The sequence below is a fragment of the Columba livia genome, chromosome 9, assembly GCF_036013475.1.
Source record: "Columba livia isolate bColLiv1 breed racing homer chromosome 9, bColLiv1.pat.W.v2, whole genome shotgun sequence".
Taxonomy (NCBI): Eukaryota; Metazoa; Chordata; class Aves; order Columbiformes; family Columbidae; genus Columba; species Columba livia.
The window spans coordinates 17,688,216-17,703,245 of record NC_088610.1 but is presented as its reverse complement, the minus strand read 5'-3'; the positions used below and the strand labels follow the sequence as shown (position 1 = coordinate 17,703,245).

Below are 15,030 nucleotides of genomic sequence, written 5' to 3'. Positions count from 1 at the left end.
ACAAAAATGATTTTATATGTTAAGTTATTCCCATATCTCATTGCAATATTTACTTAGCCATAGTTCCTCAGGCAGAGTGGATTCTGTGCCATGTGGTTTTCCACTGAATGTGACAAAAACACAGCTTTGTTCTAGCTCCACCCATTTTTGGCAGGATGCAAAACCCCACTCCATTAATGCGAACATGCATTTGCACTCAGTTTAAACATTGCATATGCTTGATGTCTAATTCTAGGTGACTCTGAACATATGAGCTTTCATTTACTGGCATTTAGCTGTGCATCTCCCATGCAAAATTAAAAATATCTGTAGTCATATAAAAGCAGAGCACTTTTCGTTCCTGCCTGTTAAGTGTCCTCTGCATTCACAACTTACAAACCTTTCCATATCCATCAGTTGGTCACCGTTTGTACCCAGGGCTGGAGCACTGGAGACCCTGTGCCCCAGCTACAGCAGCAAGTGTTGTTCCTCTGGGGAAAGCAACCTCAGGCTGTTGTGGATGTTCAGCCCAATGTACTCATTGTTAGTCCCTGATTTAAGATGTAGCGTACTAAAGACAGCAGGAATGCCAGTAGAAATAAGAAGTAGTTGTTAAGCTCTCTATGGATCAGAAAGGTCGCTACTCCTCAGTTACGCCTTTCCAAGCTGACTGGTTTATGTTAGATTTGTTGTAAAACTGACATATAGTTGTTATTTATCAATGTCTCTTCTAAATGTTTTTGTGTTTGGTTTTTGGTTGGTTTGTTTGGGGTTTTGTTTTGTTTGTTTGTTTGTTTTCAAATTCCCAACTATTGCTAGCATTTTCCACCTTTTACATTATAAAAACAGGTGACTGGAGCATAGCAGATGATCATTTGATATGGGGTTATCTGGGTTTTTATGGAAAACTTTCTGTGGACAGTCTCGGTTAGTTTTGCTTTTATCACCCATTGTGCACTGTGTAGGAATTCCAGCTGACTTTCCGTTGCTCAGTTTGATGTGGACAGAGTTCCGGGTGCCGGATTCTGTGCTGTTGTGGGTGGCAGGAGCCAGTCTCACAAGCACAACACAGAGTGCTGTTAGAGGTCTGTTACATCTATAGGTTGGCTTGAATAAATTATTTCCTAGGAATAACCTGGTGTCAGACATGTCAGCACACCTCAGCAAGTGGCATTGCTGAGAACAGATTCACCAGTGACAAGCAACTCCTGCAAGACATCCTAGTTATTCCAGTATGATAATGCAGGTGCGCTAAGAGGGAGTCTCAGCTCATTGCCTGTTTGCAGGATCAAACCCTGGGCATACGGGTTGTAACAGGTGTGATAAAAGAATAAATTTTATTTCATAACATTAATGTATTTTATGTCTTGAGAGGCCTGATTTCTTGAGCAGCACTTGATATACCTCAAAATCAGAGGCATGGCAGAGGTAATATGTTTAACGTGCATAGCTACGTCAGTTTCTCACATAGCCCTCTAGGTGCACAAAATTACTCTAAATTTGACCTTTGTCATGATCTTTTTACCCTTTAGCCTGTATCTAAAAAGATAGTAGTCTTATACTCTCAATCTTGATGGAAGATCATCATAAGTCATTTGGAGTTTTTCAGCAAAGTAATGCAGAAAAAAATCATGTGTGTTTATTCCTTGGGAATAAGGAGGGAGACCTCTGAAGTACAATTAAAAAAAAAGTGTCTAATTTGTTTGTATCCTTAATTTCTATGATTGAAATGATGTAGCTTTGTGTAAACTTGTGCTTGCAGTGCAGTTCCTGAATCTGTGATTGTGATCCTGCCCTTCTTTCTTCAGTATTACATTTCATGGTCTGCTGAAATCATGTTTAGGGGGATAAAAATAGTATATCTTCTGCTTTTTGGCATCCAACCTCTAATTTACAAATATAATTTATGCTAATCTTGAAAGTGCTTCTCAGATACAAAGTAAAATGTGTCATCCTTAGTATGTGTGTGTATAATTTATTCTGATGGGGAATAGACATTTCAAAGCCATTTCAGCCCTTTATACTCAGAACATTTGATGTAAGCAGAGAAGCTGGGTGTTCATTGCTGTAAGAATAGGGAAGTGGTTTTAAAAAGCCTAAAATAACAGCAGCTATTCTCTTAATCCAGAAAAAGGTAGATGCACCAAGGGATGAACTGCTGTTTATCAACTGAGCAGCTCAGTCAAGCCAGCTCATATACAATCCTTGAGTTAAGAATTATTATTCCTTTCGTATTTTTGCTGATGATTAGTCATTTTTATGATGGACTTAGAGAAACCTCCCTGCGTCATCACGGTTAATTTTTTGTGACTTCTCTTTTCTTCAGTCTCTGACTCAGATGGCTTCCCTGACAGATTACATGCATGTCACTGGAGGTTAGCACTGTGTGGGCTTGCAGCTCCCCATAGGGAAGAGGCCTGGCCATCCACGTGCATTATTTGCCCTGTAATTCATAGTTCTACCCATTTCTGCAGAGGAGATTGCAGAGACTCCCAACCCAGTTTCTATCAGCTAATAAACCAGTATCTGTGACCAGCTCTTCCTCCTCATGAACCAGAGGAGTGAGCAGCTGCTATTGAAATGACTTCTCTTGGTTGTCTGGAATTTCAACACTCAGAGAAGGACAGTGACCTGCTGTGGTCCCAAACTGGTGTGTATCACACCAAAGAAATAGCAAAATACCTTTGAAGATGGCACATCACCAGCAGAGTGCATTCCCTTTCCTGCTGCTTAAGAGGTCAAGTCTCATAATCAGGTGTAGTTCCACTTTTGAACTTGCAGATAAAAAGTCAAAAAGTCTCACGTAAAGGCACGCAGGAAGAAAAATAGAAACCGCAAAACCATGTGGAAAACTACCAAGTGGTTCTTGGTGCCTGAGGCATGAAACTAATCTGTTGTAAGTCTGAACTGATAAGAGAATTTCTGGATGAATACCAAGAACAAGGGTAGATAGATGGCTGGGAAGAAAATGTAGCTCCAGGGTATTCTGACTTGATGGGACTTAGGTATTCCTAATAATTCTCCTACTCCTTGGAACTGTGCTGAGGATTTTAATATTCCACGTTGTTTATAGTTAAAGCAGTAACACCAAGTAAAACAAAAGTTTTCACACAACTATTAATTTGTTTTCCAGGAATTAATTTAATTTCTGCTTGCATCGAGTAATGAAACTTCACAGCAAAGTAAAATCATTATTTGCAATGCTAAGTAGGAACAATGCAAATTGAAAAGACCACACTGACTGAGGCAGGCAGCCTCTGGATACTTTCTTTGCCATGTATTTTTCAGCAATGTGATGACAAGTACTTTTTCTTAGGTTTCTAACTTAACAACTTGAAAATATATTCCTAGTCAATAGGAACATTATGACTCATGGCAAAGCAAGGTGAAAATGACCTTGCCTGTGCTCTGTCCCTTCAGATTATTTTCTGTGTTCATTTTTAATGTTTAGCCTTCCTCTATAACTTGCCCTTTTGTGATGTATAATAAAATGAATAATGTAAAAGACTTTCCCCTCTGTAGTTCTTTAAACACATCAACATTTCAGTTATTCTGTGCTGTAATTTGGTCAATGCTCCAGTGTCTACGATAGAATAGAGGAGGCAGAGCACAATACGCTGGGCTGTAATGTGCCCCGGACTGCCACGATTCCAGCTTACGTGCAGGCAGGCTGATGCTGCAGGTAGGAACAGCAAGGTCAGTGTGGTTTTATGCCAGCCCAGTTCTGACCTCGGAAATCTCAGATGACAGATAAAACCTGTATTGGAGGTGTAACAAGGCTCATCAGATCCATCAGTTGGAGCTCCTGTTCATATTTTAGAAATGAAAGCTGAAATCCAGTAATAGTGATTTAAGGCAGATCATGTGTTGTAGTGATTCAATTCCAGTACTGCGTGGAAGAGGGAAGGGGCTGGGAAGCTCACTTACCTTCCAGTGCATGTGAGGAGGGAATGTGTCACCTAGCAGCAGCTGTTGCTCTACACTGAACTTGTTTTGTAGACTTTGGAGAAGCTCTTGTAATATGGTTTTGAAAAGAGAGCTGCTTCTGAACACTCTCCTTAAGGGTGAATGGAGCCAATCTCACTGCACTGCCCGTTTTCCATCCACTGCAGCATCAGTCACTAGACCCAGGCAAATGCCACAGTGCATCTTCAGCACAAAGACAGCTTTGCTTTAAGTGTGTAACATGAGTGATCATATGATTAGTTTTGTTATTATACAATTCATGTCTCTTTTTGTAGACAAACGTCTTGCATTTTTAGCAGTTATTTGAATGCTGTACATAATTCTTTGTCAGAGAAGCAGTTGAACCTGGCCAAGTTCAAATTGAAACTCCCACAGGAATAATCCAAATCTGTATTTCCATATATATTAATAAACTGTATAATACTTGCAGCAACTCGCATAATACAGTTTTGAAATGAGATAGAACTCATTATCAGTACAATGAGGAGCACAGGCTCTTTCCTGTCAGAAATAATGGAGTGAGATCATCTACACAACTATTTTCTTTTACTGTCTCTGTAGTAATTGCCACAGCCAGCTCCTGTGGTTACAAGCAGGAGGAGTATATAAATAAATCCTTTAATTCTGTCTGGTTTCATGACGTAACATCAGCAGCACTGTGTGTTGCGAAGCTGCGTTGCGCAAGTCCAAATGGAGCTTCAGCATGCTGCTGCCTGAGGGTGGGGGATGCCACATTAGAAATCTGCTGTCTTGCTTGTGTACTTGTGCTCTGGGTGTATGTTTGGAGTGACTCCTTTCTCTTTGCACGACAGTGGATTTCACCGTTACCAAGGCATGAACTTGGCATTCCACCCAACGTTACTCTTCCACTTACTAGTCAAGCTGTGCTAGAATGGATACACCAGCTGCCTGACACTTGGGAGCTTGCTACCAGCATCAGTAACAAACCTAAACCTTTTGTGATCCTGGTCAATGACCAGGGTCCAGGACCAAGAGCTAGAGGCTAGTCTTCTTCCGCTTGGGTTTTACAGTGCCTAATCATCAGGGGGAGGTTGGTTCCTATGCTCAAAGATAAATGGGCTGTATTTTAAATGTAGCTGAAAAGACGGAAATGGTGTCCTGTTGTTTTTGTCTAGTAGCTGAGTAGAGCACGTAGAAAAGCAAGACCAGATCTACTTCAGCCGTAAAGCAGAACAGCGAGGTCTGTTTCCATCTGCACCTGCAGCCCCTCTGACCTGGCTATAGGCTGTTTATTAGGAAGCAGGTGAGACAGGTTTTCATCCATGATGTTGAAAAGAATTCAGTAAAGAATGAAAAAATTACGGGAAGGGAAGGGAAGGAAACAGAAAGGACACGATTTAATTATTCGATGACATAGTGCTTTTAGACATCAGACTTACATTTTGAAAGCTTTTATTTCTGGAATACAAGACGTAGCAGTTTGGCAAAAAAAACATGCTTCATATAAATGCAGTTTTGTGTATTCTTAGGAAAAGGGTGAGACCTATCCCCTCAGTGGAATTTGTGCAAGTCCACCCAGAACAGAGTCTGCCCTATAGTGTGTGCTTTAAACACTTCCACGCAGCAGTGAAGTAAAGGCAATAATTAAACAGTGCAACCAGTTAAGAATTTTAACATCAGAAACATGGCGAATTGAAATTTTATTTGTTAAATGTGATTTATCCAATGGACATAAGGAAGGAATCTGACTCCCCACCTGCATTCTTCAGCATGTTTGGATAGTAATCTTTAAATAATGTGACAGTCCCTTTTTGTAGTCCAGTGTCAGAGGATTATATTATTTTCAGAACGATTTATGAAAGATTAGTAGAGGCATAGTTAATCATTTAAATTAGCTACAGGTTTTTTATTAATCTTCAAATTAATGAGTTCTACCTTTTGATCTTTCTGGCAGCAATTCTCTCTGGAATTGATGCCAATTAAGATTCAGTAATAACCTGGTTATGAACATGGACCAGTGAGTGTGCATGTGTGTGTGTGCGTACACGTGTGGGTGGGTGTCAGTGCCCTTGGAGACTGGCATATGTTTAGTTAGACCTCTTCAGTTGTTGTTACCGATTTGGAAAGTGGACCTGTGGAAATTAAATAAAAATGCAAGGACCAGTAGTAAGCGAACAAAGGTTCTGCTTTATCTTGCACAAAGTTGGGTGTTGCACGGTGCCAATCTAATGCTCTTAGGACAATTAGATACAGCCTGTGTATTACCTATAGTGAAGATGGGGACAGTACCAGGGATTGAAGTGACCTTACTCTTTGCATGAGCTGTTGAGAAACATTCTCGTCTTTCAAAGAAGGAGATGTGTTCCAGCACCAAATAAACTGTACCAGCCCAAGGCAACACCCAGTAGGAAACTTACAGAGCAGACTGACCCTGCTTAGGCGTTCACTCTGTGTGAAGGGGAAACAGGAGGTAATCAGGGCTTTCTGGGACTTCTCAGTTCTCATGCTGACATTTCTGCATGCACACAGTTGGTACCACTTCAAACCTCCTTGTCAACTGGCCCATGTTGACCTGTATATGTTGTGGACTTTCTTTACATAGTTGCTGAATTGACTTAATTGAAATGTGCTGTAGGTTTACAGTATAAGCATTCGTAAGAGTTGTTTTTCAGAACTGATAAGTATGCATGAGTATAGCAGGAATATACCAGCTGTTCAGTCCTGCCATCCACAGTGCAATGTAGTACTTGGTATCACAGCACTGAGGTTTCCTTCTTCTCCAGCTGTATTTCTGAATGGTTGGAGTTTATTTTCTTCCTGATGTCCCACAGCCCATTTCCTTTTCATCTCCTATGTTTGTATCTTGCTAGTCTGATGCTGCTCATGTTGCAGCTTCAGGTGGATTTGATGAGATATTTATGTTCAGTTTCCTATATCCAAGTAATTTTTAGAGCATTTCTTTCTTTTACCAATCTTTAATCTGAAATGAAATGATTGATTGGACCCAGAGAGCCTTATTTCCCAAGGTACATGAGTGTCTGTAGTGAAAGCTGAGTGCAGGGGAGTGCGGATCAATACACGATGTTGCATTTCTGAAGCTCCATTCTTTGCCCTATTTGCAGCCTCCTGTCTTCTTGAAAACTCAGCTCCAACTTCCAATGTTTGGAATTTCTTCTATAGACATTTTCTAGTCGCCATGCTATATAAAACCCAAACAAAAACTTTTATTGATTTCTTCTTATAAAATTTTGAATGAATACGTAGTGGTGTATCTATGTTTCAATTTTTGGCAACTTATGTTGAAACATAGACTGCTCTATTCTAGTGGTCATCTTGTTTTAAGAAAAGAGCATTGCTTGTTTCCAAATTCAAAAGTACAATTTGCTCATTACAGGCAGAACTGAGACCCTAGTTCCAGGTACAGCTCAGGCAGAGGTAGATCATTTACTTACATGCATATTTTCTCTTACAGCATAGGTGGAGAAGTAGTGAGAGGAAATGAAGGAAGCTACGTGGGGAAACATTTCCGCATGGGATTTATGACAATGCCTGCTCCTCAGGACAGACTGCCACATCCTTGCTCCAGCGGCTTTACCGTGAGATCCCAGTCTCTTCATTCTGTTGGAGGAACTGATGATGAAAGTAGCAGCTCTCGTAAGCAGCCGCCTCCAAAACCTAAGAGAGACCCCAACACCAAACTGAGCACCTCATCTGAAACAGTCAACACTGGAACAACAAGTAAAAGTGGGAAACTACCAGACAGGACTGAAGGTAAATGCTATAATTCTCTGGAAAAAAGGTTTTTGGTGACCCAGTTTTGAGATTATCCAGTTGTTCATCTTGCGTTTAAGAATTACCTCTGTTTCCTCACTTGTATAACAGTGCCAGCATAGATATTCTAGATCACTGTTCTCCAAATTTTGGACCAGTAGGTAATTGCCAACCTTTGACATTTCTCGCAGAACCATGCCACTTACGTGGCTTGGTTATATACTGGGGATTTTTTTATTTTATTTTATTTTATTCAAAATGAAGGGAAAAAGAGATTGCTATCAGATGGCATGTAGGACAGTGTTATTTGCATGCCAGCCAAGGACTGCTCCCTAGCACTGTGCAGACCACAGCTTTGGAGAGGGTCCTCCTCAATAAAGAAATAAAGGATAGAAAATATTAGAAAGAATGCTGCATGGCCATGAAACTCTACAGCAAGGAAATATCATCCATGGGTAAAAATTGTAGCCAATATGATATAATGTGTTGTTCCAAGCTTTTGTTTGCATATGAGTCTACATTTTTTTCTTCCTGTTCCTCCCAGGTAGATTTAAGCCAATGCAGCAATCAGAAGAAAATAAACAAATGTGTTGAATAAGGATATTGCTTCCTTACTCTGAACTATTTTACTAAAGATGAGCTAACGCTATAGGGATCTTCTCCTTCCATTCTTCCATGCTGGAAATGCATTTTGTGCAGCAGCAGGACCAGCTGTACTCCCTGCTAGGAGGGATCAGGATGACTCTGCTTCACAGTGTGAACTGTAAGAGGGAACCCTTAGGGACAAATGGGTTTGAGCAGTCCTGGTCTTTCCCATTGCTGCGTTACATATCACTTTTGACATTCCATGCAGTGTGTTGTGCTCTTAGTGTGTATCCCTTTTGTGGCCAGAAATACTTGCTAGTTACATTCATGCTACAACCCCTTTTCAGCAAATCTGATTTTAAAAAGGCATCAGTGATAATGAAGATGCAAAGGAATGTCTGATTTAACTGGTACAAGTATGTCTACGATTGCAAGATTGAACACAGACACTGAACAAAACTCTAGATTTATTTATGGTGTTGATGGTAGTTATTTTGCATATGACATTTACTATTGTTTACAAAACTTGTCCTCTATAGTGGCCATTACATCAACTTCACTGAACAGACTAACATGACAAACCCAAGCATTAAGTAGCTGCCTTTAATAAAAGCTGTTTATCACAATTTTACTGGACAAAAGCCTACATAGAAACCATTCAAATTTGTGCCACAGATAGATTGAAAATCTCATATCAGAAAGTCTTTCAAGTCTTTCATTTAATACAAGAAGAAAGTGCAGGGCTCAAACTTCTTAGTGTGATATGCTCTGAGGTTATAGGCAGGACCTCTTAAGTAACTCAAAAGTTCTTTTAAAAACGCTATCCTTTAATATATTTTTATAATTCTTTAATATGTGTTAGCACTCTTCTGGGGCCTGCACAACTAGAAATACCAAGGCTAAATGAAGTTTGTTTTGCAGCCAGGGCAGTGAGATAAACCCTAATGTTTTCTACCTTGTTCAATGAATATTCCTGCAGATGTGCATTGAATCACAGAGTATATTGTACTCTTTGGTATAGCCGACCTTGGCATTCTCTCTAGGATGATGAGGAAGGAGGTGTGTTTTACACCTGACCCCAGCCCTTTTCCTCATGTATTGAGAAGCAAGAGACTTTGACAGCCTTGAAGCAGGAATAATTGAAAAACATCTAAGTATTTTACCAGTCTCACGGAAGTTATGGCAGACTCCTTAAGCAGTCTGTGTCTTCATGAAACTAAATCTTATTCAGCATTATTGCTTTGGAAGGCTCTGAAAATTTTACTTCCTTTCCCTCATTTCCTCCTGCCTCTGATACATGACACCAGGGATGTAATATGTAGCCATGTCCCTCTGACAGACTGCAAAGTTTGAAATTGATTGACACTTCTGTTTCCAAGGTCAAGTACCACTTTGTCTCTTCCCACTCTGTGCAGGTTGAGCTTGATCTTCCCCATCACATGATGGTCATGAGTGACACACATGCTGTTGCGGTGGTGCTCACTTTGGATAATCTGTATGACAATGGTACAACTACACCATAGTGCTAAGTATTGCAGAGCACCTCAGATTCATTATTGTCGTCAAGAGCTGAATATTCATAGCAAGATCTCTGGAAAGAACTGGTGAATGGGTAGTACTCCATCACTAGCATGAAAGGTGATACCTAAATGTTACCTTTTAGTGTGACTAAATGCCTTAATGGAATATTGAGAATCTCTGTGATACTTGATACATGACCTGTATTATATTTATTCTGCTCATTTACATGTAGTGCAGCAATGGGCACATTTAGACTATCATGAAGAAGTTCCTGGAGATTTTGGATTGACAAAACCCTTTAACCATGCCTTGGTTTTCTTATGTCAGAATATCTTCCTTGTTTGTATGTGGCTGGTTTTATATGTGTCAGACTTATAGGGGTTTCACCGAAGAGTTTGATATGTAGAAAGTAAACCAGATTGTAGGGTTTTTTTGAAGTGAGCAGTCAAAATTTAAAGTCTGAGATATACTCGAGTGGTTCAGTATCGTGTTTGGATGATCAGGCTGGATTCCTGAAATGCTTTGCTGTGACCAGGAGAGGCTTTCTTATCACCTGTGCTCTCCAAGGTAACATGTTTGTTTTGGTTAAAGGATTTTCACAGTCATCATCTGACTAGGAATGGTTATCTGAAAACTGTGGCCCTATGTTGATGAGGACATCTAAAGATGAGCAGAACCAGATGAAAGTTCATTGTCTGCTGTATTGATTTAGTATAAATAATAAACCAGCTTTGTCCCGAAATATGAAATTATTGCTGTTGCTCTACAATAAATTCCCTGCAAAAATAATATCTGAAATTGTGCCTAGCACAAAGAAACCTGTGAAGCTCTGAGTCTGCCAGTCTGGTTTTTATGTGCAAGTGGTTACATTTTTCCATATCTAGTAGTTCTCATTCTAGTAGCAGTCTTTGAATTCAAGAAAGTATGAACCTGTATTTCCAATTTCAGGTGAGACAGTCCATAGGATACAATATTCACATTCTTCTAGGGAGGTCTTTGGAAGCTCAAGTCCAAGAACACACACGTTTAACTTTCAGTCGCTGTTGTCCATATTGTACCAAAATATTTGTATATGCATGTGTCTCATACATTTTTATGTACTTGTGGTATTTGCAGGCTGAATGGCTACAGCTTTTTTCCAGGAACTATGGAAAACAATGATGGAAAACCCTATTGTTTCTCCATCAGCTATTGTGGAATCTCTACAAAGGAACTGTCACAAAATTGTTCCCAGCTCATTTCTTTTGTGGTGATGCAGAATAATTCAGATTGTAATGTCTATTGTCTGACCCTGTGGCTACTTCAAAAAGGTATTTGCTACATTTCCTAGGCAACCAGGGACAGTTTCTCCACTCATTTTTGTTAAACATGTTTACTTTTTGCCTTTTGATAATGGTGTAGTTTATACAAACAAAAGCAGTTACCAATGGTAACTTTTGTTCTTTTTCTGATCATGGTAAAGTCTAAATTTTGAATCCACCCCATCATAATAACTAGCATAACATTAGATTATGTTTTGAATACCAGTTTGACTTTACTGCAGATGTAAGTGGCAGAAGAAATTTGATCATGAACTTGAAAGAACTTTTCCTCCTAAAGCACAAATAGCATCAGTAACAGCCACACCAGCTCTGTACACTTTTTCTGTAAGTTCTCTTGTTTCCAAATTTGTGAGAGTATGAGAATCTTTTAAGTTGCAATGACATATATTAACCCTGTCTCATCGTGCAGCAGTGTGATAACACTTTGCTTTCTGAGGTTCATCCCAGTCTACCTTGACTCTGCCTGAAAGAGCACTATTCACCCTGAAGGCCGCATCCTCCTTAACTTGGCTTTAATTCTGTTGCTGCGTTTCCACACTTTCGTGTCCCTTCTTAGGCTTCAGGATTCCTTTTTCACTCTTCTGGCTACCTCTCATGTGCACCCACTGGACGCCTTCCACCCAATGCACTTCTCCTCCATGACAGGTTCCTACAAAGTTATTTTTAAAAATGTGGGTTGCCTTTTTGTGGGGTTTTTAAACTCTGATAGGAACAGCAAACAAAAGTAGCTGTGACCTGTACATCTCACATTGGAAGCGAGAAGTGAACTGAAAAGGGTAATTTTAAATAACATTTCAGCATGGAAGGCATATCTAATCTTGATCCTGAGAGGCCCTTTATTGAGAAAATGCAGGAGTTTAATTAATTGATGTGCTTTTGCTGCCCAATCTTACAAAAAAAGAAATTAATAAAACAGTATAAATGGTGAACATAACCAGCCTCAAGCAGTGTTCTTAGATATGATCCCTACGTGTCCACAAGAAAGGTTTACAGGTCTGCTGCAGTGCAAACAGAAATGAAGAGGTATAAGTGAATTGCATTTTGAAAGTTAACTCTTTGTTAAAATTCTTTTTAGTAATATGAATGGCTGTTATATAAATATGTGCACATAAAATATGTAATATAATTTATGTATATATTATATGCACATTTATGTATAATGAAAATGCAAGTTGTGTGTACTTGCATGTGTATACAAACTTGTGCACACAAAAGCAAATTAAAGCTCAGAGTAGCATTTTCAAAATGCTGTTCACAGTTGTAATTCTGCTCCTGCCGGAGGCCTTGGGAAGTTTAGGTCTGATACATGAAAATGCTTGCAGGGATCCCCAATTTTTGAACCCACTCCCTTTGTTTAGTGTTTTCCTTCTGGGTGTTATGTGCTGCTTTCTAAGCCCATGCAGTGGAAGCCTCTGTGTTCCTCAGAGATCTTCAAAGGTGGGCAAGTTGTAAGGACAATTTTACTCTCGAGAAAAGCAATTACAGTAACTGTAACCGGGGTTGCCTTCCAGCTGGTCTCTCTCATAAATCTAGTTTTCTGTCAGCTAGACTGGTGACTCTGCATTGTAAACTTGAACTTTTGCTACTGTCATTAACAGAACTTGGATTAAAGGGATTTAGCACTTTTGCTGTTTTTGCATGGTGCTGGTTTCCTTTCATGTCCTACCTTGGCCAATAATGTATACAACCTGGACTTTCAAATAGTGTCGTCTGCAGTAACCATGTCATGTCCTTCCTTCTAGCCAGATCTTAGTCCTGTATCTTTTTATCTGTGCCCACTAAAGGAAGAAATATCACTAATGAGCCCTATTCAGACCTAATGAGTCTAAAGGGACTGACAGATGAGCTCTGGTGGGTAAAGCTATGGGCAGGTTAAGGTGCTGCTAATTCTGGGCTATCTCCTTGGCCTGCTGCCAGATGTGACAACCCAGTGCTGACGTAGCAGAATGCAGTATTTTAGGGCTGTGTCTTTGAGACGGGTGCTGCTGGGCAGGAGCTGTGGCAGGGAATGGGGCGGGCAGGGCGGTGAGCAGCATCCAGTGGTGAGGTCTGCTAGAGCCCTGTGCAATGGGCACCAGATTAATGCAGGTGGCTCTTGCCATGTACTCCTCCTTCACGAGGGTCTGTTGTCACTGTGCCCCGTGATGCTGCTGCAGTGCCAGGGTGTGGGTCTGGGGACAGGGGCAGGACAGGCTGAGTGCTGGGGCAGGATGGGGTGTGCTGCCTCCAGAGCTCTAGCTCGCAGGGTGTCCTCCAGGCATGGCCTCCTCAGCCACTGCTCAGCTGGAGTCCCCATGTGTCCTTGTGCCTAAGAGGTGTGAGTGCTTATGTGTTGTACACTGTATGCTTTTTAGATAATTTTCTTCTTTCCTACAGTCTGCTCTGTATTTTAAGCACAGCATTATGACACACAAAAAACTGCAGCTGTTGTTCACATTAGCTACAGAGGTGTAATGCAAGCTAGTATTCAGCCATGAGTAAAGTACTGTCTGTTTTCCTTCATGCACCTTAGTCCAATTCTTGATCTCAGTACTGCATTACCCAATATTTTTTTGTATGCTGTAATTCATCTCTTGCAGGCTTGAGAGGGCTTAACTTGAAACTGTATGTTGGGAGAAAGCAGCTGGCAGTGATGGAGGGAAAAGTCAAAGCCAACATCAGAAAACACATGCCCTGTTGGCAGTAGGGTGAGGTGGAGTTGGCTCTTAACTACTACACATGACGAACTGCCCTGTGTGGCATGGGGTTAGGTACGGTGCCTTCAGCAGCACTGGAGCAATGCAGTGTCCCCTAGAAGCCTAGCACTTCTTGCCCTTGGTTCAGCCCCTCATCTCAGCAGCCTCCTTGCTGTCGCAGTGGTTGTAAGTCTGGAGGGCAGCGCTGGCCTGGCCTTTGCTGTGGGACTCTGCCCAGCAGTGCCTCTGCTCTGTGGTGGCTCCTTTGGCTGCTGAAGCAGCTTGTTCCCTCTGACCTGCGCTATAGCAGGAAGGGCGACATAGCAAAGATTTTGGTCTGTTCTCTAGCATTTAGTAGCTTAGACATTTTCAAAGGCTTTGCTTTTTTGGGGGGGCACTAGCATGGTAGAGTAGTTTTTCAGTGGTTTGAAGTTTGATTTTCTTTGCTTTTTCTGAGATTTCAGTTTGTCCCTCTCTGCAGAAGGGTCAGTTTTCAGATTGCAGCTCCCAGTGCTGGGTTGTGTTCCTCTGTGTGCCACCTCCTCCAGCCCTTCTTCTTTCCAGGTCTGTTTTCTAACCCTTCAGATGAGGGAGGGCAAGGGGGAAGGAAAGAATGAAAGCAGCAGTTCTTATAGCTGCTGTGATAGCTTTCTGCACAGAGCAATCAACACAATGTGATTTTTTTGGAGGGATTTATAAACAAGTTTTGAAGCCACAGAGGGAGTATGTTCTTACCCTCGAGGCACATATGCATACTCATTAACGTTAATGGAAGCTGCAAGCATTGAACAGAAAATAGACCATGCAGTGGTAAAAGACATGAAGATCTAGTTACCCATTTGGGAATTGCATTGTGCCCAAGACTTGGCAGTTGGTACTTTAGCTGTGTTGTGCTAGTCTATCCTGTGTACTTAGTGTCTCTTTTTCTTTTTCCACTTTAATTTAATGAAGTTGCCTTATATATTCCTCATCTCTCTTTTCACATTAGGATGTTGCTCATTTGCTGAGAGACACAGCACCTGTGTGAAAAGGGACAAAGTCAAATGTGCAGCCCCCCTGCAGTTCAGCTATCTCTCTGCTCTCAAGGGTGAGGGAAGCTGTGATGTTCTTGATAATGGAAAAGCCTTAATAATGCGAGTTCGGGGAGTGTTGTACTGATTTACCAGACTGCAAATGCAGCCAGTTTGGGAGGTGGCTGCCTGCCCTCAGCTGAGGCTAGTACACCCTGCTAAACACTTGTGATTCCTTTT

General features: G+C 41.0%; 1 protein-coding gene across 4 annotated transcripts in view; it reads left to right on the top strand.

The window, feature by feature from the left end:
- Nucleotides 1–15,030, top strand: part of NYAP2 (neuronal tyrosine-phosphorylated phosphoinositide-3-kinase adaptor 2) — a 138,727-nt gene that overhangs the window by 54,051 nt on the left and 69,646 nt on the right. For all 4 annotated transcript variants that reach the window (XM_065074043.1, XM_065074042.1, XM_005513091.3 and 1 more), the window contains one exon: nt 7,379–7,677. In XM_065074043.1, the coding sequence (XP_064930115.1) occupies nt 7,379–7,677 (299 nt within the window). The remainder of the gene's footprint in view (nt 1–7,378; nt 7,678–15,030) is intronic.